At 31.6% G+C, this 27952-nt stretch overlaps 3 protein-coding genes across 5 annotated transcripts; 2 read left to right on the forward strand and 1 right to left on the reverse strand.

Moving 5' to 3' along the window:
- The first annotated feature begins 2385 nt into the window (after positions 1-2385).
- Positions 2386-4459, forward strand: OCT59_014976 (uncharacterized protein). 2 transcript variants are annotated; one of them, XM_066139684.1, is made up of 10 exons: positions 2431-2636; positions 2745-2817; positions 2883-2962; positions 3028-3147; positions 3232-3372; positions 3446-3566; positions 3663-3788; positions 3907-4032; positions 4105-4204; positions 4358-4459. In XM_066139684.1, the coding sequence occupies exons 1-10, from the start codon at positions 2554-2556 to the stop codon at positions 4360-4362; spliced, it is 975 nt and encodes a 324-aa protein (XP_066002537.1). In that variant the 5' UTR covers positions 2431-2553; the 3' UTR covers positions 4363-4459. The 2 variants fall into 2 exon arrangements, with proteins under 2 accessions (XP_025172391.1, XP_066002537.1); XM_025319989.2 differs by having other exon boundaries at positions 2386-2636; positions 4105-4459.
- A 346-nt stretch (positions 4460-4805) lies between these two features.
- OCT59_014977 (uncharacterized protein) lies at positions 4806-5860 on the reverse strand. Its single transcript, XM_025319990.2, has one exon. The coding sequence runs from the start codon at positions 5667-5669 to the stop codon at positions 4965-4967; it is 705 nt and encodes a 234-aa protein (XP_025172392.1). The 5' UTR covers positions 5670-5860; the 3' UTR covers positions 4806-4964.
- A 98-nt stretch (positions 5861-5958) lies between these two features.
- Positions 5959-7277, forward strand: OCT59_014978 (uncharacterized protein). 2 transcript variants are annotated; one of them, XM_025319991.2, is made up of 4 exons: positions 5959-6153; positions 6251-6387; positions 6480-6605; positions 6752-7277. In XM_025319991.2, the coding sequence occupies exons 1-4, from the start codon at positions 6009-6011 to the stop codon at positions 7016-7018; spliced, it is 675 nt and encodes a 224-aa protein (XP_025172393.1). In that variant the 5' UTR covers positions 5959-6008; the 3' UTR covers positions 7019-7277. The 2 variants fall into 2 exon arrangements, with proteins under 2 accessions (XP_025172393.1, XP_066002538.1); XM_066139685.1 differs by having other exon boundaries at positions 6251-6346.
- The last annotated feature ends 20675 nt before the right edge of the window (positions 7278-27952 follow it).

The raw sequence follows: 27952 nt of genomic DNA on the forward strand, positions 1-27952 counted from the left end.
AAATTATATCCACTTTTACCTTTAATTACAAACTTCAATAGCTCTCACTACGAATTATTACTTTTCAAAAATGTATATTTAATTCATCTTAAATTTCCATTTTATTCAATTAAAATTAATTAAGCGAACATTAATTAAAGTTTAGGGCGAACCTATTACCTTTAATTAATATTATACTTCATTAACAAATAATTAAATTTAACTTATATTTTTATTGAGTTCTGTGGATGGGAACTAAGGAATTACCTTGAATTCCGCTCTCTATATATACAATTTTTATGCTACTTTCTATTCTATCTATATACTATCTTTTATGTTCTTTTTACATATTATCTTTGAACTATCTTTCTAATATACTATCTATATTTTAAATACGCTATCTTTTAATATGCTATCTTTTTATATATGTTCTTTTTAATATATTATCTTTTACGTTCCATCTTTATACTATCTTTTTATATTATCTTTTACATTATTTTGTGTTCTTTAATCTTTCTGACATTATTTTATATGTTCTTTTAATTCGCTTTATGTGTTTTGCTTATAATCTATCTTTTGTGGCTTATAATTATTCTTTCTTATCGTTCTTATTGTTAAAGATTGCTAAGCCGCAATTGATCGACTCTATTTATCCTATTGGTTCCTTGTCAATCATTCAATAAATATTACATCATGTAGATCATTACTCTTCCTAAATGTTTATCAACATTATAGATATCACTTAGTTTATATATCACTAAAAATTTGAGTTCGTAAAAATTATGGGATTCCTATTACTCTTCCTAAATGTTTATCCTTTTCGGCTAATTATTTATCCATCTACGCCAATCCATAATTAATTTGTTCGTTCTTAATATTTAATAATTACATTTGGTGGTTGAATTTTATCATCTTTTCGTGCTTGATATTCGACCGTTTACACCGTCACCAATCAGGCAGTTTGCTAACTTTTGATCCAGTGATCAGAAAAAAATGAAATATAGCTCATCTCAACAAGATGAATCTAATGGTAGTAAAATCACATTTTTAGGATTAATAGTTAATAAAATATTAAATAAAATATAAATGATACATTTTTATTTTTATATTTTACTTAATTTCTCATCAAGTATTAATCCTAGAAATGCAATTTTACTACCATTAGATTCGTTATTGTGAGACGATTCCAATGAGCTATATTTTATTTTTTTCTGATCACTGGATCAAAAGTTAGCAAACTGCCTGATTGGTGACCGATTGGTGACTAATTGATGCTTGATTTTTCACTTTTTGACCTGTGTTTGGTGGCAAACTGAATGTGTTCCAGTTATTTTAATACGTAAGGGTTTATCAGATTTTAACCAGGATAATTTTGACTCTGATATAACGCGAATTTTGCAAAGATGCATATCATGATAATTTTTAAGATTATTTGAAAAATTATGATTTGGACAATTCTCTTTACAATTACCAATACTACCACATTCCCTTTGGCATTTATTTCCTTCTCCAGCACAGTACATCACCCAGAACTAACATAATTTATCTTTCTTATTACCAGATTCTATTTCCCTAATATATTCTTCTCCTATAGGTGTTAAACATATAGTATCATCAATTCTATTAGTGAACATAGTTTCTCCCTTATTAGTCTTCCATTCAATAAAGTCTATAGCACCTTCAATACGACTAACAGTTATAATATTTTGTTTAATTAAATCCAGAGTCTTCTTCCTACTCTGGCACTTCAGTCTGGTACTTTTTAATAAAGGATGTTTAGAAATATACCATTCAGCAATCTGACTAAATGGTATATTGACTGTTCCATCATCATTGTATTGTATCAAACTTTCGTTTATATTTGCAAAAATTGTAAAAAAAAACAGAAAAAAAAAGACCAAGAAAAAAAGATCGAAATTAAAGCTAAGCCATAATTTCACGCGTTATATTAATTACATCACGTGATTCAACATCACTTTTTCACAAAAATTATCACAATAATCACAGTATCATTTATCACATTACCAAGTCAAGAAAAATCTATTTATCATTAATTCATTACGCATTAACTTGCATATTTGATCAGGTCAAGAAAAATACATTTATTGTTATACATAAATCTGCATATTTGATCAGGTTAAGAAAGTACCACGAGGAGGGTCAAGTCCGATACTTTTGCATCTGTGACGCTAAAGTATTAGACTTGACCCATGACGTGGTGCTAACTTGACCCTCCTGCATGCACGTTATCAATCCTATATATGGAGTATTGTAAAATATATGTGATCAAAGGTCAAGTCCGATACTTTTGCATCTGTGACAGTTATTGTCGATCAATACTATACTAGGAAGGAGATAGGAAGGAGTGATGTTTACGCGTCACTGATCACGTGCAACCACGAGTTCAGTATCTGAGGGACTTAGAATTTTTTTCGTGCCAAAAATTTATTTGTCACCCGTTATCTGTCACCGTGATCGGCATAACCTGTCACAGATTTCAGAGAATTTTTGTCGATCGAACAAACCGTGAAGGTATATAAAAATTCGTAAACGCGTAAAATAAAGCAACTTGCAATGGGTTCGTTTTTTCGGAATCAAGACACTCGCTCTAGATCGACAAAAGATTCTACTTCGTGCTTACCATGGATAGAAAAATAGTAATGAAGTTTTATTTTATTTATTTTTTTTTTAAACGTTGTAAATGAGTTTTTATAAGTATACCGTAACTTTCTCAATATATCTTATAAGAAAATTTTTTATTTTAGCCGTCCAAAGTCCTTAAACAATATAAGTGCTCAAGAAGAAACTTTAATTACCTTGAATCATTTTAAAGATAGTGTAAGTTGTTAATATTAATTTCAGACGTTTCAATAAAAAAAAACTTATGTATTCCCTTTTAAAAGTTACCTCATATGTTATTTTATGGCCCTCCGGGTACTGGGAAAACTTCTACAATCTTGGCACTTGCACGTGAATTATTCGGGTATAGAATTTATGTTAAATAGCTAAAACATTGTATTTTAAGGTAAACAAATATTTAATTGATAGTTCAGAACTGATGAAATCTCGTGTCTTGGAATTAAATGCTTCGCATGAGCGTGGAATTAGTGTGATCAGGGAGAGAGTAAAAAACTATGCACGGTCATGTATTGTTGGCGATAGTGATAGGTGATTTGCATACGATCTTTTAATTTAAAATTTCACATTTCGAAGATTTTGCTATGTCTTAACATATTTTATTTTGATATACAGGAATAAATGTCCAGGTTTTAAGATTATAATTCTGGACGAAGCCGATTCTTTAACGAAAGACGCTCAAGAGGCATTGAGACGCATAATAGAAAAATACTCTGAACTCACTCGGTTTTGTCTTATTTGCAATCAAGTATCGTGGTAGGTTTATAGAAAACATTGCGACTTTTTTATCTTATCAACTCGTTTAACATAACGAAACATATTGTTTTAGTATTATTCCTGCGTTGAAATCTCGTTGTACATTATTTCGATTCAAGAGCATAGGCACTGAAAATATGAGAAATCGCCTTAGTTATATATGTGAACAAGAAGGAATCAACTATTATTCAGAGGTTGTAATTTTTTACGTGTAATTTTATATGTAAAACTTAGAAGATTACGTGTAATAAATTATAAAAATATGCAATAAATTTATTCAACTTATTTAGGCGCTAGATGAATTGATTAAAGACTCTCAAGGAGATCTAAGAAAGGCGATTACTTGGCTCAATAATGCATCTAAACTTCACAAGAATGATCGAGTCACAGTCGATACAATTAAAGAAACTGTCGGGGTAATAAATTGACGTTAAATTTATATTATAATGCTATAAAAGTGCTATAAAAATCTTGTTTTATACTATGACTTATTAGAGACTCAAGGCTAGGATTTTTTAATTCTCAAATAAACAGATTGTACCGGACGACATAATTAATGACTTAATTGAAAGTGCTGCGAGCAAATCTTATGATAAAATTCAAGAAACCGTAAGTAATGTCATTGCATCTGGATATTTTGGAAAGCAAATAATAGAACAGGTAAAGTCAAATTCATAACATGCATACTTTTTTCGACAATGTAATTATTTTATTAATGTAAAATTTTATCAGGTTTTCTTTCAGGTTCTTCAAGATTTACGATTTAGTGAAAATCATAAGTGTAATATAGGAGAAAGTATAGGCATAGTAGATAAACGATTAGTTGATGGAGGTAGTGAGTTTTTCCAAGTTCTTTCTTTGTTGTGTAAAATTTCTGAAAATATGAACTAGAAATTGCTGTCAAATGTTCAAAAAAATTATTGAATAAGAAATATATGCCAAATTAAATACGATTAAAAAGATTGGCTCTTAAATATTATAATAGTTTGACTTAACGATCTAATTGTCGCACTACGGAATATTGGACTAAATTGGTAATAAACAACGTAGATTATTTGATTCTCATTTTTGTACTTTATTCCAGTTAAAATAGTTAAAATGCGCATAATTAATATTTAATAGTAAATTGGCACAAGGTGATATAACTAAATTATGATATTCTTTTTATTTGTTATACGTATACTGTCCACGAGCTTAATGCATTGTATGTCATTTATAGCATGAAATTGAACTCATATTGCACGTAAAAATCCATATAAATTGTAGATAAATACAATTCTCTTTTTGATTAACCCTTGTTAAATTTTTTGAATCACGCACTGTTTACCGGATTGTCTAACATCTAAGAACTATATCTTGCAAATAATTCCTTTGAAAATTTTGAAAATGTATCAATAAGGTTTACGTATTGTTAATTAAGATTATTTTGATTTGATTATTTGACTAACGCAAAATTTAAAATATTTCACATTCTTTATTTATAAAGAAAATCAACTAAAATTATAAAAAAACGAAAATTTTTTAATCTCATTTCCCATCTCACATTATAAAATACGAACCCTATATTTATCTAACTATTCAAGAGTCGTGATTTATTGCGGATTTTCATTTGGATTTTCATTTGGATTTTGATTTTGATTTGGAACGGGATATTTTAATTGATAATCCTTTTCACGTTTAAAGAGTAAGATGTGAGGTTCAGGAGAGTGAATTAAATAATGTTCCCAACCTTGAGATTGAATTACGCCATAACTTCTCCATTCATCCTCTGATAATAATTTATTGGGAGGTAAGAATTGAGCAATTTCTTTTGGTAGAGTAACGTGTCTATATTCAGAAATATCATCGTAATATCTTGGAGAATAATATATGAAATCAGCGTATTCTCTTATATAATATTCTCTACGTTCTTCATATGTTGCGTATTTTAATCTTTCTTCAATTTTACGACGTTCCTCTTGAGTGAGTCTCTTTGGCTCTGGCTGCTGCTGTTGTTGCTGTTGTTGGAGTTGCGGTTGTTGGGGAGGCTGCGGTTGCTGGAGCTGGAGTTGGAGCTGAAGCTGGGGCTGTTGTGGCTGTTGCTGTTGAACCAACTGTTTTTGCTGAATTTGTTTTTGTTGGAACTGTTTTTGCTGAAACTGTTTTTGTTGGAACTGTTTCTGTTGGAACTGTTTTTGTTGTTGGAGCTGTTGTTGATGTTTTTGTTGTTGTTGATGTTGTTGTTTTTGTTGTTGATGTTTTTGTTGATAATGGAAATGTTGCTGTTGTAGATTATGGACGGGAGGTTGTCCTTGCATGGTTGAGGTGTTAGTGTTTTTTTAGATGGAGAAAACTACCAAAGTGATATAAGTATTGATTAAAAAACGCGTAAAATAAAAAACAGAACAAGCATTGAACTAAGGAATTAATAAACAAAGTGGACTTTTATGACTCAGAGTTGCACTTTTTATGCTTTATAACAAAAATCGCCAGCGTTCGTGTTTATATCACATGACTTACTAACGCTAAGATGTTTTGCATTACACTGATCAATCTAGCCAATTACAATTTTCTAATGCTGCGCCACTCTGATTGTCAGCAAACAATGAAACTCTGAAGAGTCTCTTGTTAAAAAAGTTGAAAATTTTGTAAATAATATGGCACAACCTCCAAATGTGCCACAAGCACAATCAAAGGATCAAGTACCGAGAGATTCTAGAGTTATGCAGCTTATACTGCAAGCTGCAGGAGTTGAAGAATATGAACCAAAAGTGGTCCAACAACTTTTAGAATTTGCTCATCGTAAGTATCGTGGTAACAAACGTACAATTTTATATATTCGTTTTTTCTTGTTATTTCGTAATGTTTATTATATTATCTTACTTTGTTCATATTATAGGATACACAGTTGATGTTATTCAAGATGCTTCGGCGTATGCTGAACATGCAGCAAAAAATGATATTGATATCGATGATGTCAAACTTGCGATTCAAGGTCGTATTACTCATTCATTCACTTCACCACCACGACAGGAGGTGAGGTTTGGATATATATATATATTTCTTATAGTTTTATAAAATTTTTATAATGATTTCGAATAATTAATGTATTTCTTTTGGACATATAGTTTTTGGCGCAACTTGCTAAAGAACGTAATAGAGAACCATTACCACCTGTACCAGAAAAATACGGACTGAGATTACCACCAGATCGTCATTGTTTAACAGCCGTTAACTTTCAACTTATACCTGAGGTGAACTCTTATTAAATTTTCGTTTCATTTATTTTACCTTTTTTTATTTATTTTATAATCACTTTAACTGTTTTATTGTCTTATTATCATTCGCGTAATTTTCTTTTACTTTACTTATACTAAATTTATTTTTTTTTAAATTTAAGCCACCACCTGGTCATTTACAAAAAGAAGAATCACCATCAAATATAGAAATATCACAAATTTTACCGGAAGATAACGATGATGACATGATGGAAGTTCTTCCATATAATAGTAACACTAGAGAAGAATCTGTTGCAGCAACGACTTCAACATTGCCAAATGCAGACTCAGATTATGATATGCATGAATCTCCCGAACCGCAAGTTACTACTACTACAAATAATGATTGGAAAAGAAATAGACCTGAAGATGACGATTACGATTTTTAATTTTTAAAATTTTCTTTTTTTTTCAGAAATTATAGATAAAATCATAGAATCAGACTTTTTTTTTGTAAATTTATATTTTAAATACGGTATATATATTAAAAAAAAAAAGAATTGCTCACAATCATCTTATAAATTTGTTAGAACCAAAAAAAAAAATACCTTTCCTTTTTTTTCTTAGGAGTTTGTCTCTTTCAACATTGACACATGCATATAAATAAATTCTTGTCCTTGTCGTTAGGAACAAGAGTTTTCATAGGCTAAGGAATTTTGTTGGATTAAATGATTTAAATCTATTTCCAAAATTATAAACTTGGGTGGCACAATCAATGACGGGCGACTGAAAAAATGTCACGAAATGGCCTAGTACCCTAGCCATGGCGAAAAAAAAGTGACTGACACGTGACTTTTGGCCCACATTACATCTTCCCCAGCGTCGCCCCAAGATTTTTCACCCCCACGTGACCTGCATAAAATGTCACCCCGCGTCACACCTCACCGTTTTCATTTTTTCATGAGTATTCTGGGGACTTAGAAAATTTTTAGTGGTGAAAAAAATATTTTTCACTCCCCCTTAAACATCACCGGTCACGTGGGGTGGAATTTTACTTAGAAATCTTGGGCGATGCTGGGGTAAATCCCACATTACGGCGTTATGCACTAACACGTGAAATAACCGGTGACGAATAAGGGGTGACGAATAAGTTTTTACCTACTTGAAAAAAACTAAGTCCCTCAGATAAATATAAAAAGTGGAAACGCGGTGGTGTGGCAGTTGTGATGAATAAAATGCAGTACGTGTCAGTAACTTTTTTTTCGCCATGGCTAGGGTTGTAGAAATGGCCGGTATTACGCAACTTGACTGAAATTAATTGTGGCACACATGTGGCAGATAGTGCGTGACAAGTAGGATGTTGTTACTAAAAAAAAATTCTCTGTCCCCTAGATACACTCACAGGGGTGACGAATAAGCATCAGACCACTCAAAAAAAAAAACTAAGTTGCTGAGATAAATATAAGAGCATCCTTATCCAGGCATGTAACATTTTATCTTAGAAATTTTCATTTATAATATCAGATATATACATTAATACATGTGTAACATTTTTAGAAAATTTTCAAGATTTTTAATTTTTTTTATTAAAGCAATATTTCACAATAAAATACGAAGTATAAGCATTTTTCTTGGAACAAAAAATTAAACTAAACCAAATATTAGAAATGTTTATCAAATATTTAACAACTGGGTAAAGAATTATCTATTATATTATTATTTATTCTCTCCTTACAAAATAACCTTGTATTAAAAAAAATACGTGAAAATACTTCATAAATTTCCATTGAAATTTTGTAAATATGAGTATTCAAACAATTTTATTTTTCAACATAGCTAATTAATTTAATTAGAATGCTAAAAATTATACAAAAAGCACGTATATGTTAGTAAAATCACAAATTTTAGTTGAAAGAAGTTTCAAACAATACATAATAATTTAATCTAAAACTCAAAGAAACCAGAACAAACTTACCTATTGCAAGTGTTAAAGCGTAATTATTAGAGAAAGAACACTTTGTATTTATTAGATTTGAAATTTTTAATAAAAAAGATTTTTTTATTATTCTAATATACACTATTATGAAAATAATGTATAATGATCAGCTGTGCCACAAGGTCTAAAATAAGAGATCTGGACCCCCAGGTTTAAGATAAGAAACCTAAACTCCCTGATCTAGGTTAAGTTTTCTCACTTATTAATTATAATATGTATTGTTATTGTGTATTACATATTATTTTCATATCATTTGAAAAATAAACAGAAAAATTTTTTTTTAAAACTATATCCTTTCTTTCCTTTTTTTGGCTTCTTTTATAATTAAGAAAAGAAAATAACTGTGAGTAGCAATTATAAAAATCTCTTTTACAAAATAATTATAATATAATTTAAAAAAATATTATATGTGTTAGATTTTGTTTTATTTAAGTAAAGTAGGACCCCGGATATCTAATATAAAGGTCATAATGGACTTTTGGCCAAAAACACCCCTTTTTGCTGAAACTCAAAAAATCGTTTTTTGTAAATATCTCAGCATCCAGTAATTCAATTTTAATGAACATTTTTTTATTTTGTAGCCCTCATTTAGCTCTACAATTTAAAAAAAAGTTCATCAAAATTGGACCACTGGATGCCGAGATATTTACAAAAAACGATTTTTTGAGCCCCTGAAAAATGGGCCAATCTGCCGAAAGTGTGACTTATGACCTGTTTTGGAGATATCCGGGGTCCTAGTAAAGTTTATCATCTACTTTTTTTTACTATGTTAATAAATAAGTATACTTTTTATTGGAGTTTAACCTGAAATTGTTAATTATTATTATTTTTCTTTTTTTGGCTGTAGCATATTTGGATATTTTATTAGAATAGCGAAAAATTACAATTCATTATATATATAGATGAGAACAATAAAAACTAATCTAATTTATTAAATATCAAATTTATTTGGTCAAACAATTATATGTGTACTATCAGTTGGAACTCTGAACTAGAAAAGTAAGTTCTTCTTTAAAGAATTCTTTTTTAGAAGTAATCCTTCCTTCTAGTCTATGTTTTGTAAGTACTTCAAAAAACTTATTGTAACTGCAACACAAAATTTGAAGCTAAAAAAAGAAAATAAAGAGTAACAAATAACAATCAGAGTAAAAAAAAATTATATAAGAGTAAAAAAATAATAAACTAACATGAGCAATACCATCCCACTACCCATCTCTCCTTCAAGACTCCAATATTATCATATCAGTTTACTAGAAAATGTAGTAGCGAATGAATTTCAGTTAGAATAGTAAGTTTATTGCCAATTTGCCACCATCAAAGTCTTTCTTGCACGAATTAGTTCTATAAGATTTCTTCTTTTTAAACTATATACCAGATTTTTTCTTTTGTGATATATTAGAATTCTTATTTTGATTTTACTTCTAATTAAGATCTTGGTTTAAAATAAGCGAAAAGTAACTTTTTATTTACCTTTAAATTCTTTAAAGTTAAATTCCATATTTAAAGCTTTATCCAAGCTAGACCTTATAATATATAGAGCTAATTAAAGTTAATCAAATCATTTTGTAATACCAATTAAATTTAAAATAAAATTCAAAGAAATTTGGCTGGACCAAATAATACTATAATGGACATATTTATATAGAAACCTATACAATTCTACATTTATGTTGAACGTACAAAACAATAACAATAATAATAACACTAATCTAGTTAATATAGAAAACTTCTTACACAGTCAACGAATACAGTACGAGGAAAAATAACAAATGGATCTAGACGCATTATACCTCACGCTTTACATTGGAACTCACAACATCAACGGATTAGCAGGGAGCAACACAAAGCTTTATGGAATACTGAACTGAATGCACAAAAATCAGGTGAACATTATTATGGCCTTAAACGAAACTAACCTAGACCGAAAAAATGGTTTTTTCAAAATATCTGACAGTTTTAAAGACCAATTCCATATATATTGGTCAAGTAGACAGTATGACAAATATAAGGAATTGGGAATGGTGTTAATATATTCACGGAAATAGAATAAACATTATCAAGGACACAAAACTCATTCACCATATTTACTCTCAGTATACTTTTTATTTAGAAATATAATGTTTAGTATCTGGACTATTTACGCGGCAATACAAGATAAGACAATTCTTTATGATGCTTTGGAGAAACTCAAAAAGAAATGGGTGATGAAACTACGCGAAAAAAGTCAAACAATATAATACATATATTAATGGGAGACTTTAATTTAATCTCAAATGGCCAAATCGATCGCACTCCTCCACAACATATCTCCAAACCCAAATTTTTTAATGATCTTGAAACACTGGGACTTATAGACTCATATAGGAAGCTTAATAAAAAAATATTAAAGAACACTTATCACAAAAAAGGAGTTAGCATGAGATTAGATCAAATCTGGGTATTTGAAACAGGACCCCGGATATCTAATATAAAGGTCATAATGGACTTTTGGCCAAAAACACCCTTTTTTACTGAAACTTAAAAAATCGTTTTTTGTAAATATCTTAGCATCCAGTGATTCAATTTTAATGAACATTTTTTTATTTTGTAGCCCTCATTTAGCTCTACAATTTAAAAAATAGTTCATCAAAATTGGCACACTGGATGCTAAAATATTTACAAAAAACGATTTTTTGAACCCCTGAAAAATGGGCCAATCTGCCAAAAGTGTGACTTAGATCCCGATCTGCCAACTCTTTCTTGTAGATCCTTGGTCAAAAATTTCGCGGAAGAAATTTTTATTCTTCATATTAACACATCTCTATTTTACTATTAAAATGCCTCCCAAAGGTAGCAAAAAAGCTGGCAATAACCCTAACGGGGGACCTGCCAAGCGTCAAGACAAACGAAACAAAAATAAAGACTCTGGCTCTGACGTTTCAAACTCTGATAATGAATAAACAAACAATAAAAACAACCCTTCCAAACGTACCTGTACGCTCCCAGAAAATCCTATGGAAGAAGACTACGTCGCTGACTCAGCGGCTGACGCTGGAGGTAGCAACACTACTCCTCCTCAACAAAATAATGCTGACAATTTTTCGTCTCCTCCTCCCAAAGATACTACTGCGCCTTCTGCGCCTGGTTCTGTCACATCTGGTACCGACGCGTCCATGCATGCTCCAAAAGACAAAGAAACTTCCCCCTTAGACGCGTCTCCTAATAAGGACATTATGGATACCAATGATACTTCTCTCTTCCCCTTGACACGCCCACTATTTCCATTTTTAGGCGTGATTTTCAGGCTACTGTGGCACCTAACACCTCCCCTGATTTTGTCAAAAAATATCCTAATAATCGGGCTATGATTGATGCTGTCAATAATCTCCTTTTGAAAACTTATCACTCTTATACTGGCCGTGCTCGCATGTCCGGTTCTGGTGACCTCAAAAGATTAGTCATTCATTTTAATTCAACCACTGAACGAGATGCCTGCCTTTCCCTCCGACATGATGATCTTGCCGATCTCAAATTTTTTCTACATGACCCTCAGCAACTCCGAACTGATGAAGACCTTCAGGCTATTCAAGTTACTGATATTCCTTTTTTTATCAAAAAAGATGATGTTATTGCTCTTTTCAAAAAATATGGTAACATACAATCCTGTCGCCTTCATACACGTACCAATGCCAAAGTCCAACAAGCTCGTATCGTTTATGATGATGCTTCCTCCATCCAACATTTTTTGGATAAACAATGGGCGATCTACTGTTATTCCACTTGTTTACGCGTTACGCCATGCTCTCTCACCCTCGAACAAAAGAAATCACGACGTGAATTCGTCGCTGTTTTATCTCAGCTCCCCCCTAACACAAAAGATGTGCATTTGGCGCCTTTGATACGAGCAATTGGCGCTATGGCCGTTAATATCCTCTTATCTCTTAATTCCTACAAACCTAAACGATGGGCTTACATCACTTTTAAGTCACAACAAATGATGGACACCGCCATGGAACAATCAATCACCCTGCAAGGCCATAGGCTCCAATGGGAACTCCCAGAGAATACAAATAAACTTTGTCATAGATACGGCAAACTCGGCTGCGCTCCTACTGCATGTCCATTGAACAACTCTCGAGGTCGCTCACGCACTCGTAATCCTGTTGCATACTTAAAAGAACGCTTCAATATTGGCCAAACTAATAATAATAACTCTTCTGCTAATCGCAGTAGACAACGCTCCCGTTCTCAATCCAAAGATCGTTCTAATTCCTGACAATATAATCATTCAGCTAATAATGCTAGACGGAACTATAATACTACCAATACTATCTCTTCGTCCAATTCTTCTAAATCCACTAATTCTACTCAATCTACTCAACGGCCTTGATCTAATGAACGTAAAGGCAAAGACCGTTCAGTTTACTTTTCCACTTCCCAACGCAATAGTACCTCTATTTCCAACTCATCTGGTTATAAACCTCCCTTGGTGGATCCTAATTGTTCCCAAATTCAAGAGATCCTTTCGGTGCTCAAAAGCCTTCAAGAAGATATGGCTAGTGTACGTGCTAGAATTCATGCTTTTGAATTAGCTGATCAGAGAATGTCTCGGCTGGAACTTCATGTTTTTGGACATATGCAAGACGATGTTCTCCCACCTGATCCCAATGATTCTTCATATATGCTTGTTGATAACCACCAATGCACCCCCCTTATATAACACAATCCAACCCGCCCACTTCGAACAGGCCTCCTTCTGGCCCAGTTCTTTTTCTCCCAACGATTCCTGTTTCCCATTCCACCATTTCCTCCTCCCCCATCCCCGAAACTGCTGATGAAGTTACTATTAATAAAGAACGTTGAGATCCCCCAATTCCCTCTGTCATCAATTTACAGAGTTGCCACATCGAACGGGCATTCTCATGGTCGAACGAACGAACAAATGAACAAACGAACAATTAAACTAACAAGCGATTAATCAACAACATAATTAACAAACAATACAATTAACGAACAATGTACAATAACATTCTTGGTTCACAACATAAATAGCGTTAGTAATATAAAACATTAAACGATATAAAATAAATTTTACTTCTCTAAATTTTTCCCAAATTATATCCACTTTTACCTTTAATTACAAACTTCGATAGCTCTCGCTACGAATCATTACTTTTCACAATGTATATTTAATTCTTCTTAAAATTTCCGTTTTTCAATTAAAATTAATTAAGCAAACATTAATTAAAGTTTAGGGCGAACCTATTACCTTTAATTAACATTAAACTTTACTAACAAATAATTAAAAAAATAAAACTTATATTTTTATTGAGTTCTGTGGATGAGAACTATGGAATTACTTTGAATTCCGTTCTCTATATATACAATTTTTATACTACTTTCTATTCTATCTATATACTATCTTTTATGTTCTTTACATATTATCTTTGAACTATCTTTCTAATATACTATCTATATTTTAAATACGCTATCTTTTAATATACTATCTTTTAATATGCTATCTTTTAATATGCTATCTTTTAATATATATATTATCTTTTATAATATCTTTGTATTATCTTTTTATATTGTCTTTTATATTCTTTAATCTTTCCGACATTATTTTATATGTTCTTTCAATCCACTTTATATGTTTTGCTTATAATCTATCTTTTGTGGCTTATAATTATTCTTTCTTATCGTTCTTATTGTTAAAGATCGCTAAGCCGCAAATGATCGACTCTATTTATCCTATTGGTTCCTTGTTAATCTTTCAATAAATATTACATCATGTAGATCATTACTCCTCCTAAATGTTTATCCTTTTCGGCTAATTATTTATCCATCCACGCCAATTCACAATTAATTTGTTCGTTTTTAATATTTGGTAATTACATTTGGCGATTAAATTTTATCATATTTTCATGCTTGATATTCGGCCGTTTACATTATCCCCCTCTTCGCTATTTGTGACCTCACAAATAACTTTAATAGAATCGAACTCGTGTCTTATCCATAATAGTTTTAATCGAATCGAACTCGGGTCTTATCAAATACCTCTTTTCCTTTAATTACTATTTTTGGTGTAAATCCCCTTCGATCATAAAATTTCTTTAACCATTCTCCATTTTGTGGTGTTTTTAGTATTCTTCCGTCTAATTCTTTGAGTTTATATGCTCCGTTTCCAAATTCTTCGTGGATTAAATATGGTCCTTTCCATTTGCTCTGCAATTTTCCAGACCATTGTTTCTCTCTCCATGCTTCATATAATAATACTTTTTCTCCTATTTCAAATTTGGGTTTTCTAATTCCCCTTTTGTCGTGTTGTTGTTTTTGTTTCCCTTGAGCTTCTTCCACGTTTTCTTTTATTTTCCTTCTTATTACCGGTAGCTCCTCAATTAATATTTTTACTCTGTCGGCTAATGTTATTTTATTTTCGTCCTTATCTAATGGTAAATTTGCTCTCCTTCCATATGTTGCATAAAAAGGTTTAATTTTTGTTGACGACTGCTTCTTCGTTCTATATGCAAATAATACGGATGGTATATGTTTATCCCAATTTTCTTCTCCTAATTTGGCTAATCCTTCGCATAAAGTTTTATTGAATCTTTCGACCAAACCATTTGTTTGTGGCCTATATGGTGTACTTAATCTATAATTTATTCCACATCTTTCTACTAATTCTTCCATCATTTTATTGTTAAAGTGAGTCCCTCTGTCGCTAATTATTTTCTTTGGACATCCATGTCTACAAATTATGTCTCTCCAAATAAATTCTACTACTTCTTTTGCTGTAGCTCCTTTCAGTAGTGCGGCCTCGGGCCATTTTGTAAAATAATCCATTGCTACTACAATGTACTTATTTCCCTTTTCTGTCTCTTTTAATGGTCCAACTATATCTATCCCAATCATCTCAAATGGTTCATTTATCTTTATTGACGTTAATTCGTTCTTTCCTCTTGGTTTTCCTCTCATCTGACAATTCCAACACGTTCTTACATATTCTTCTACATCTTCTTTCATATTTTTCCACCAATAATTTTCTTTTATTCTATCTAATGTCGCTTCCATTCCAAAATGTCCTGATAATTCATTATCATGCATCATGTACATCAATCCTTCATATTCATAATCCCTGATTACTCTAAATTTGTTTTGTCCTTTTACTCTATATAGAATTCCCTCTTTCAATTCATATTTATTCTCCCTTTCGATATTGTCAATTATTCTCTTGTAATTATTTTCTTCCATAATACTTCTTTAATTGGTTTCGCTTCTAAATTTGTTATTCTCGTTATGTGTTCCGTATTTTTAGTTCTGTGCTCTTCTCCATTTCTCCACCTCTTTAAATACTTTTCTCCAACTACTATTGTCATTTTTAACTTTTACTCGACTGTATCTTTTGGTATCTTCGTACACACTTTGATTTTCTTCAAACATTTTAACCATGTCCAAATATTCATCCTTCTTTAATGTTGGATATGATGATTTTTCCGTTTTCTTTGTTTCTCTTCCAATGTAATTTTCCCAACATACATTGCCATCTTTTTCTAAAAATATCACTATTGATTTATCTATTGTTTCTTTCAATCTGAATATTTCTTTTTCCATCTCATGATTTCCATGTGGAGTAATTAATCCTCTGTCAAAACTTTTCGTCTTTTGGTAATAATATTCACAATATGGTGATTTGTCTAAAATTATTATATCTGTATCTTCATCATATTCTAACATTCTTCTGTTTATTTGTTCCACTACTTCTTTTCTGAATTTCCATTCCGTCTCCATCTTTGATTCATAAAATTCATCTTTATCTTTTTTTCTTCTTTTATAAGTATTGAATCTTACTTTTAATCCTTGTTTTTCCCATTCTTTAATTAAATTTTGTATTATACTTGTTTTTCCTAATCCATCTACTCCATCGATTATTACTATTTCTGGTTGATCCTCTACTATCTTTAGTAATCTACTTAATGCGTCGGCGTTCGTATTTTCTTTTCCTGATCTATGTATTACTTCAAAATTATATTGCTGTAATTCTATTACCCATCTTGCTCTTTTTCCTTTTGGTATCTTTGCATTCATTAATCCTTTTAATGCGCTATGATCTGTTATTACTTTAAATTTTCTATCGATTAAATATTTATGAAAATGTTGAATTCCCCAAACTATTCCTAAACATTCCAATTCTGTTATCGGATAATTTTCTTCTGCTGGTAATAAACTTCTACTTGCATATGCTATTACTACTTCTTTTCCTTTTTCATCCTTTTGACTTAATACTGCACCTAATCCTTTTCCTGATGCATCTGTTATTAATAGAAATTCTTTCTTCCAATCTGGATGTCGCAATATTGGATATTGTATTAACTTTTCTTTCAATTTTTCAAATGCTTCTTGTTGTTCTTTTCCCCAAATAAAAGGTATCCCCTTCTTTCTCAAATCGCTTATTGGTCTTGCTATCCTTGAAAAATTCTTCACAAATTTTCTGTAATATGAACAAAGTCCTAAAAATGATCTTACTTCTTTCACCGTTGTTGGTGCCTTCATTCCTTTTATCTTTTCTATCTTTTTATCGTCCGGCCTTAATCCATCATTTCCTACTATATGTCCTAAAAATTCTATATTTCTTTCCAAAAATCTACATTTCTTTAATTTTATTATTAAGTTATTCTCCTGTAACTTCTTTAATACTTTTTCCACATGTTCCATATGGTCTTTTAAATTTTCTGAATATATCATAATATCATCGATATATACTACTACAAAATCATTTATGTATTCTTCTAATATTTCATCCATTAATCTTTGAAATGTTGCTGGTGCGTTCGTTAAACCAAACGGCATTACATTATACTCAAATAATCCTTTCGAACATACAAATGCTGTTTTCTCTTTGTCTTCTTCTTTCATTTCTACTTGATTAAATCCTGCTGCTAAATCTATACTTGAAAACCATTTTGCTTTTCTGTATTTGTCTAACAATTCATCCATTCTTGGTAAAGGAAAACTATCCATTATAGTTATCTTGTTTAACTTTCTGTAATCAATGCAGAATCTATATTTTCCCGTTTTCTTTCCTGCTAATGTAACAGGTGAACTCCACGGACTTTTTGATTTCCTTATCCTTCCTTGTCTTAGTAATTTATCTACTTCTTCGCTTATAAATTTTGTCTTCTCATCTGTTTCTTTGTATCTTCTTTGCTTTATTGGTTCTACTCCATCTTTTATTTTTATCTCATGTTGCGCCGCTTTTGTTCTTCCTTCTATTTCTTTGTCGTATTCCAAAATATCTTGGTATTCTAACAGTAATTTTACCATATCTTCCCAAATTGGTTCTTCTACTTTCCCTATACTTAGTTTTTGCATAAATTTTCCACTTGGTTCGAGCATCTTTTCCGTCTCTCTCTCTTCAGAGCCAAGACTTTCTATTTAAAATTCTGGTGCATTCTGAATACTTCCCCTTCATCGTTACTTTCGTATTCTTCATCGTCCTCGCTCTCCTCACTTTCGTATGCTGCTTCTCTTTCATATCCTACTGGAATCGTTATTATCTCTCCCTGTTCTTCTATTCTTAAGGTATGATCTTCAAAATTTATTTTTGCATTATACAGCTTCCATATATCATTTCCCAAAATTAGATCCTCCTCTTCTGAATCGATTACTTCAACTTCTTTTAATATCTCTAATTCATCTTTGTATCTTAAAATTATATTTGCCTTTCCTAATGCTGCTATCTTTTGTACATTTGCTATTGTACATCTAAATTTACTTTTTCCAAATATAGGTATATTCAATCTTCTTCTTAATTTATCTGTTATCACACTTACTGCTGCTCCGGTATCTATTATTACATTCACTAATTGATCCTCGACTTCTAATTCTGTTCTCATTGCTGTAGTTCTCTTCTCTTCATTTTTCATAGTTCCCACCGAGTGTAGTCAATTTTTCTCGTTCATACTTCTTGGTCTATATGTTCCTTCCCTCAATTGCTTATGATACTTAGTATTCCCATTTACTAATTGTCCAAATGTTATATTCGCTCTACAATTTTTCACATCTCCTACAATGTCGTAAGGTGGTATTCCATCAGTTAATCTCGGTCCATACTCTCTGGGTTTTGTTGGTCCTCCTGCTTCTCTCCATTTTTTTAGTCCTTCTGTTGGGTCGTAATAAGCTTGTCTTTTATTGCTCCATTTCATTCCCTTTGGTCTTATCATTCTATCCCCATTTTGTTCAGTTTGTTCATGTATATAATTTGGTGCCGTTGTACCACTTGGTATTTCTCTATCGTCCATTCTATTTCCTGCTTCTCTTAATTCTTCTTGTAAATTTCCCTCTTCATTATTATTTTTATATCCCGCTATTGGACTCGTCCTTCTTGATTGTCTTCTTCCTTTTACTGCGTCATCTTTTGCGTATAATTCATTATGATAATTTAATTCTCCATCTTCATAATCATCGTAATAGCCTTGTGTGTAATATATTTCGTTATATTGTGGTTCCTTGTATCCATATTCATCATAATAATATTCTTCTTGATCATCATATTCGTCTATCATATTTACTCTCGCATTCCTTCCTTCGGGACAATTATTCTTATAATGCCCCACTCTATTACATCCGAAACACGTTGGTATCCTATTCTGATTTGGTTGATAACTATTCCTATTACCATTATTTAATCTCCTTCCCATATTTGGTCGATACCTATTCCCATTACCGTTATTTAATCTTCTCTCCATAATCGCTACTTGTCTTTCTAATTTACTAATTTTCGCCTTTTCTTTAAACATTTCAGCTAATTCGTCCTCATAATTTTCGTTCAATGGCTTTGCGAACATATTTTGTCTATTGTCATCTCTTCCAATGTCTATTTTCGTACTAACTGGTACACCCATTGCTTTTCTCATAAATTCGTCTTTTGCACTTTCTTCTCTTACTGCTATTTCTATCGCCCCATTTAAGTTCCCTGGATTCTGTCTTCTAACTTGATACCCTATTGTTGGTTCTAATCCTTCAATATAAGCATCTACTTGCAATTCATCCGCTAAGGCATGTCCTCTAGTTGCTATCCTTAATATTTGTCTAAATCTTCTTGTGTATTCCTCAATACTTTCATTTATTTCTTGTCGAATCTTTCTCAATTCCAGCATCTTCTTCCTTCTAACATCCTCTCTAGTAAATCTCCTTTTTATTCTATGCTTTAAATCATTATCATTATCTGCATCCACCCAATTTACTAAGTGACCTGCATTCGCTTCTTTCATTTCATTATACCATTGTGCTGCTGCCCCTCTTAAATGTGCTGCTGCGTATGCCGCTTGTCTTATGCCATTAGCTCCTGCTGCTTTTCCGACTGCTGTAAATGCTACCTCAAATTGTCTAACCCAATCACTAACGTCTTCATCTTCTTTTCCATAAAAGAGTGGTATACTAATTGTTCCTCCTGCTTCATTCCCTGCATTTTCGATCCTTTCCATCAAACTTCCTCCTGCTCCTACTGCTGCGTTCAAAGTATTAGCTGGATAACCTATAGCATTCTCTAACAATCTTTTTACTTGATTCTCAGTTGCCATATTCAATGTATTCTCTTGAAATAAATCTTGCAAATTGTAATCAGATAATTCACTTTCGTTGTCAGAATTTTTAATATTTAATGAACTATTCGTATCTGAGTTTTGACTTAAGTCAATATCTCCTCTATTTATAACATTTTCAGTTTCATCTTCAAACTCTTCTTCATTAAAATTTTCAATATTTTCATCCCATATTTCATCTGGACTTAATATTTCTCCAGTTTTTTCTGAATCATCTGTATTATCTTCTTCTGATTCTTCATTATCACTCTTTTTACCACTTTCTTCACTATCTATTATTCCCGCTTGTTCTTTCAACAACTTATCTAACTTTTTCTTCAATTCTTTTTCCGACTCATTTTTATTTTCTTGAAAGATTTCAATGAATTCTTTATCTAAAATTTCTCCATCTGTATATCCCATACTAGTTAATCTCAACAATTCTTCTTCAGTTATTATTGTTCCAATATCTTCAAAAATCTTCTGTAATCTTTTTACCCGATCATCAATTTCATCGATATCTTCTTCTTCACAATCTTTGCATACCGTTCCCCCTAATCTAAACATATCATTCATCCATCTTATTTCGCATCTTTCGCACCAAGTTGTATTCTCATTTAACCACTTATAAATCTCTTTTCTTAATTCTTTATCTTCCAAATCTATCATTCCCATATATTCTTCCACAAATTCTTTAGTTATTATTATTCGATTATTTACTCCGAAACTCTTCATTCTTTGAATTTCTGACACATCTATTTCATATCCCAGTTTTTCTAAATCATCTTTTAATTCTGCTAACTCATCTTGTTCATTTTTCCGCGTTTCTTTAATACATTCCCCGCATTCACTATCCGCTTTGTCCATCTCGAACCTTCTATTACCACATCTTTCACATATTACTGTTTCTTTTTCTAACCATTCTCTTATCTTCGATTCTTTTTCCCTTTCATCCATTTCCTCTATCTCTTGGATTTTATCTATAAACATTTTCGTTACCAATATATCCATTTCTATCATCAACTTTATTCCTATCTTCCAAATGTACCTCAGTTGATCTTTATCCATAGAACTTGTCCTTCTTTCTAATTCACTAAATTTCCATGACTTGTCTCCTATTATTATCTCTAATTCTTCCTCAGAACTATTTTCCAATTCGTAACTTGCTGGACTATTTTCACTTTCTGAATCTTCTGGTTCTTTTGTAAAACCCCTAGTATCTATAAATATCCTTATTATCTTTTGCACCATACTCTTGTGATATTCGTGAACGTTTTCTATATTTATGTTCTCATATTCTATACTGGACATTAGTTCCTTTACTTTCTCCTCATTCATAGCTATTCCTTCTTCCTCATATAGTAATTCCCTAAATGTCTTTATTGCTCCCATCTTTACTCGTAATGGTCCAACTTCTTTTGATGTGATTCTATACCATTGCCAAAATTTCTCAAACCTTCTTTCAACATCCCAATCTTCCAAAATATATTTGTGTTCTATTAATTCAGGATTTCCAATTAATCTATCAAATACTTCATTCCCCAGATTTCTTTCAATACAATCTCTTACAATTACTAATATAATTGTTCGTAATCCCTTTTCTTTTATTTTCGGCTGTATCCTATATCTTATTGATTCTGTTATTCTATCCATTATGTCTCTACATTTCCCTTTATGTATTGTATCTTCTCTTTCTGAATTATTCATACTTAATAAATCTAATACTCCCTTAATCGTTACATCATTATATATTATTATTGCGTCTTCAAATTTAAATAATGCGTCCCAAAATTTCTTGAATACTATTGGTTCATTTACTATTGGATAACATAATTCACAATTTAAACATTCGTCCAATTCTTCTGTTCCTAATTCGTGTTCCTCTTTATGTGTTCTATATTCGCTTTCCCATTGATGGTACCATTCCATTGTATGCTTTAGTTAAATTGCTACGAATATCCATCCAGAATCTCAATCAGACTTCTCTCTCTATATATATATATTTCACTCTTATCACTTCTATTTTTAATCTTCTAAACATTCTTTTATCTTTAAATAGATTACTTCTTTCAATCTTTAGATTCCATCTTTCGGTTCTATATATTTACTACGTCATATTTTACTATTAATTTTTGCTGCGCCTTAAAATTTCAAAAATTTTTCTAAGTCCACGATCTTCTCAGGCTGCGGAGGTTTTTACTGCGCCATAAAATTTATCTTTTATCACTGATATCCATAATTTCACATGTCACATCTTTTTGTCACCGTGATTCATAATTTCACTTGTCACATATCACAAACTCCAAAATTTTCATAACTTTTAAAGTTTGCGAATTTCCAATCTTTCTTATCGTCCACATAATTCCTTCTTACTAAATTCTATATTATATAAATTAATCTATAACTTGCAAAATGTCGTTCTTTTCAGATAAATGTCCTTCTTTTCAAATAAATGTTCTTTTTCAAATAAATATTCTTTTTCAAATAGATGTTCTTCTTTTAAATAAATGTTCTTCTTTTAAATAAATGTTCTTCTTTAAATAACTGTCCTTCTTTTCAGATTTTACTCTATTATTAAATACTGCACGTAATGTTCATTATACGGCTCGTTAATGTGTAAATATCCTTCTATTTTATCTTCTTTTAACGGAACATTGTAATGAGAGCGTGAACTAGGACACTACACCAGGAACCCTCATCTGAAATGTAGCCTAGGACCTGTAACAATACAACGTATCCGTCTTTTCCTTCTTCGTTGGCCGACTTGTTTCTCAACAGGTGAATCTAACCTTCCAAAATCCAGTTTCAAAAGTCATCAGCTATCCTCAAAACTCATCTAAACCAACTTTCTTAAATTGGTGGACCTATACTGGGCTTATCTCTATCTTTTTCCCTTCGGTCAAAGCATGATAGTTTACAGGTTTGTCCCATTTTATCCATTCAACGTTTCTTGATAGTAGGTGTCTTTACAATCTTCATTCCCCGTCCCCAAAGCAATTCGCACGTTATTGAGCTGGGTATCCAGATTTGACGTAACCCATACGTTATAATCTTTAATATCGAAGAATAAAAATTTTCCAATCTAGAGCATTTATCCAAAATCCAAACTCAGAGGTAACCCATACCACACAGATGAACCCGGACAATACATTGGTGTTCTCCCATTATTAATCTTTATTCCAAAATTTATCTTTCACTTCCCCATCTCCTTATGAAATTTCTCAGGTACTTTATTCCCGAAAGAAATATTCTTGTGCTTTCTATCGATTAAATGATTACTTGCACAACTTCAAACTCCAATCTTTCACCTTTCCAAGTTTTTAACTCGTTAAATCCTTATTGATTTATTGGTTCCTTTTGAACTCGTTAAAACCTGAAATCTAAAAATAAATTCTAAAAATAAAATATTGATTAATAATACCTATCAGTGACTTACTAACGAAATTAATTTTCATATTCATTATAATAATAATCATGTGATGATGATCATTTCCTTTCTCGGAGCATGCACCATATGAGATCCCCCAATTCCCTCTGTCATCAATTTACAGAGTTGCCACATCGAACGGGCATTCTCATGGTCGAACGAACGAACAAACGAACAAACGAACAATTAAACGAACAAGCGATTAATCAACAATATAATTAACAAACAATACAATTAACGAACAATGTACAATAACATTCTTGGTTCACAACATAAATAGCGTTAGTAATATAAAACATTAAACGATATAAAATAAATTTTACTTCTCTAAATTTTTCCCAAATTATATCTACTTTTACCTTTAATTACAAACTTCGATAGCTCTCGCTACGAATCATTACTTTTCACAATGTATATTTAATTCTTCTTAAAATTTCCGTTTTTCAATTAAAATTAATTAAGCAAACATTAATTAAAGTTTAGGGCGAACCTATTACCTTTAATTAACATTAAACTTTACTAACAAATAATTAAAAAAATAAAACTTATATTTTTATTGAGTTCTGTGGATGAGAACTATGGAATTACTTTGAATTCCGTTCTCTATATATACAATTTTTATACTACTTTCTATTCTATCTATATACTATCTTTTATGTTCTTTACATATTATCTTTGAACTATCTTTCTAATATACTATCTATATTTTAAATACGCTATCTTTTAATATACTATCTTTTAATATGCTATCTTTTAATATGCTATCTTTTAATATATATATTATCTTTTATAATATCTTTGTATTATCTTTTTATATTGTCTTTTATATTCTTTAATCTTTCCGACATTATTTTATATGTTCTTTCAATCCACTTTATATGTTTTGCTTATAATCTATCTTTTGTGGCTTATAATTATTCTTTCTTATCGTTCTTATTGTTAAAGATCGCTAAGCCGCAAATGATCGACTCTATTTATCCTATTGGTTCCTTGTTAATCTTTCAATAAATATTACATCATGTAGATCATTACTCCTCCTAAATGTTTATCCTTTTTGGCTAATTATTTATCCATCCACGCCAATTCACAATTAATTTGTTCGTTCTTAATATTTGGTAATTACATTTGGCGATTAAATTTTATCATATTTTCATGCTTGATATTCGGCCGTTTACAACGTGCTGAAATTTATTCCTTTCAACGATCTTTAGATAACAAATTCGATCACTTATCCAGTTCTATTGAAAGATTTATTAGCTCCATTTCTGGTGGCTCTTCCTCGGACTTAGTCAATAAGACTTCGTCTGATTAATTTGTTATTCTCCCCCTTTCACCCCGTAGTTCTTATCATAGTGTAATAATGATGGACAATAATATAGATTATGATACTTTTGTGCGAAATCCCCCCAACCCCGTTGATTTTAGTGATATTTTTAATGATCCTATATCTGATACATTATTTTCTCCCTCTTCCTCTACTTCCCCCATCCCCAATTCTTTTAACATTTCTTCCTTTAATGTTAATAGTCTTAAAACTCCTGGTCAAAGTTCCTTTAAAATGGACCAAATTTCTTCCTTTTTTTCTCGTAATCACATCTCCTTTGGTGGCATTGTTGATACTCATTTATCACCCAAACAAATGAAATTTTTATCTAAGCGAGTTTGTGATTATACTTCTTTTCATTCTGATTTGGATTCTACCAAACACGGCCGTTCCTCTGGTGGTGTTTCTTTGTTTATACATAGCTCTTTAGCTACGCATGTTCAATTTTATCAATCCCATTCTTCTCAAATTCTTTCTGTAGACTTATTTTTTAAAGGCAATGTTAAATTGCGTATATTTGTCATCTATATCCCCCCTACAAATGATCTTGTTCTTCGTTACGAAGTCATTGATCAATTAATTTCTCTTATTTCTCAAACTTCTTCACAAAATTTTCACTATGCTATTTGCGGTGATTTTAATATGAATCTGGAGAAATATTACCCTATATTTTTGCACCAACCTCAGGTTGCTGCTAAACGTATTCACAAATTATTTCATTATTTGCTTTCTCATAATTATGAGGATTGCACCCCTCTTAATTTATCTGGTACTTTAGGTACTTGTCACCATTTGGACACTATTACCTGTATTGACTTTGTTTGGTCTTGTCCACTTCTTCGTCAATATATGTTAACAGCTTCCATTTTTGATGCTCATGATTTACACATTTCTGACCATAACCCTATTATTACATATTTTGATGTTTCATTATTATCAGATGCTATTAAATCTGCACGAGCTCGTCAACTTAGTCACAATACTCGACGTGTCTTTAAATATGATTCTATTTCTACTGAACGGTGGACTGTCTTTGCTGATGATTTGGATAAATTATGTCCAATTGATCCACTTATTTTTGATGCTTGGTCTCTCAATCAGAAGTGTGAATATCTTCATTCTAGGATTATCAAGGCTGCTAATTCCGCCTTACCCTCAGTTACTGTGGGCAACACCTATGTTCCAAAAAAGCCTAAAGACTTGGAAAGTTTATGCCAGTCTTATAGATTTTTGTCTAACGTGGCTAAAACTATCCGTTCCCTTCATAAGACCCCTACATCATATTCTATTCATCATGAAACCAAATGGTCTTCATATTATATACGTCTTAACAATCTTTTATCCCTTTATAAACAAACATTTGTTACGCCTATTATCCTTCCTCCCCTTCTTCGAGATGCAAGAATTGATGATTTTGTTAATTTACTTCAAATGATAGAGAATATGACTCTGCTTTTGCGAAGCCTACTTTTGCTTAAAGAAAAAGAATTCCAAGCTTCCTCTATTCAGGCAAAAATTGATGCTCGGAATGATAACTTCACCAATGATATTTCCACTTTCATTGAGTCTGCTTTGTCACGAACCAGACGACGAATAGTTCTTGACCGTGTTTTTATTGATCATCCAACACACCCTACTTTATTAACTTCTCCAGATGCTATTGATCAAAAAGTTATTGATCATTTTCAAAATTTTGTTCCAATTACTTCTACTCCTCCTTCTTCCATACAGGATTTGCCTGAACGATGGTCTAATGCTTATACACCACTTGCTGATGTTTCTCCAGCTATTTTTGATTCACTAATAGATCCTTCTACCCTTGATGAATGGTACTCAACAATTTCATCCATGCCTAACGATAAAGCCCCAGGTCCTTCTATGATCTCGTACGAGATGTTAAAACACCTAGGCCCTTCTGCTTCTACCTTGCTTTTCAACTTAATTTGTGCTTGTTTATCAGAAGCAAATATCCCTAATTTATGGAGACAAGCTACTGTTTTTCCTATTCCTAAACCGCATGAATGGAAATGCCAACTTAAAAATACACGTCCTATCACTTTACTGGAGGTGATTCGTAAGGCTTTGGTTAAACTTTTTTACAATCGTCTTGCTCCTTTGCTTGCCTCTCACCATGTTCTCCAAGGCGGTAATTTTGCAGGTTTACCTGGAGGGTCCTGCCGTGATCCTATTATTACTCTGGAATCCATCATCCATGATTCGGTAGTTACTAAACAACCCTTATGGATTCTTTCTCAAGACATTTCAAAAGCATTTGATTCTGTGGATTTATCTATGTTGCGTTTTGCTCTTCAACGTTTACGTTTGCCTCAAAATGCAATTCAATTCTTACTCTCTTTATTTATGTCACGTTCTAATCGTGTCATTACTGCACATGGCCCTACTCCACCATATAGAGTTAGAATTGGAATAGACCAAGGTGAAGTTATCTCTCCGCTTTTATGGGTTATTTATTTAGACCCTTTACTTACAACTCTCAGAAATGAGAAGAAATACCCTTATCGTTTGGTCTCTCCATTGGCTCCCTATACTGTTTCATCAAATTCTTGTTCTCCAGATGTTTTAGAAATTAATAATTTGGTGTTCATGGATGATTCTACTTTACTCTCTTCTTCTAAAGAAGGAATGGAACATATGTTGTCTATTACTGAAGAATTTTATTGTTTAAACAATACCTTAGCCAATCATAACAAATATGTTTTAGCCACTAATGCAGTCGCTGCTTCTCGAGATTTGTCTCCTATAGCCTTTAATTTGTCGATTTCATCGCTCAACTCCACGCCCAACATTATTGTTACTCCTATCCCTATGTCCTCATCTTTCCGGTTTTTAGGAGTTTGGTTTAATATTAACGGCTCTAGGAACTTTATCCGACAACAACTTAAACGAGAATGTAATTCTTTCTCTGCAATTCTTCGCCCTGCGAAACTAACTGTTCAACAAGTGGTGTATCTTTATAATACTGTTTTGATTCTGAAATTGGACTATTGAATGCAAGTTACACATTTATCTGAGGCTGAATGCTCCACTATTACCTCTTCAGTTCATGCCTTAGTTAAA

The sequence above is a fragment of the Rhizophagus irregularis genome, chromosome 23, assembly GCF_026210795.1.
Source record: "Rhizophagus irregularis chromosome 23, complete sequence".
Taxonomy (NCBI): Eukaryota; Fungi; Glomeromycota; class Glomeromycetes; order Glomerales; family Glomeraceae; genus Rhizophagus; species Rhizophagus irregularis.

Bases quoted from the DNA above. Each gene is read 5' to 3' on its own strand.
- OCT59_014978 (XM_025319991.2), top strand. From the start codon at position 6,009: ATGGCACAACCTCCAAATGTGCCACAAGCACAATCAAAGGATCAAGTA. The intron at 6,154-6,250 runs GTAAGTATCGTG...TTCATATTATAG, and splicing joins ACTTTTAGAATTTGCTCATC to GATACACAGTTGATGTTATT. The intron at 6,388-6,479 runs GTGAGGTTTGGA...TTGGACATATAG, and splicing joins CTTCACCACCACGACAGGAG to TTTTTGGCGCAACTTGCTAA.
- OCT59_014977 (XM_025319990.2), bottom strand. From the start codon at position 5,669: ATGCAAGGACAACCTCCCGTCCATAATCTACAACAGCAACATTTCCAT.
- OCT59_014976 (XM_025319989.2), top strand. From the start codon at position 2,554: ATGGGTTCGTTTTTTCGGAATCAAGACACTCGCTCTAGATCGACAAAA. The intron at 2,637-2,744 runs GTAATGAAGTTT...TTTTTATTTTAG, and splicing joins TTACCATGGATAGAAAAATA to CCGTCCAAAGTCCTTAAACA. The intron at 3,789-3,906 runs GTAATAAATTGA...TCAAATAAACAG, and splicing joins CAATTAAAGAAACTGTCGGG to ATTGTACCGGACGACATAAT.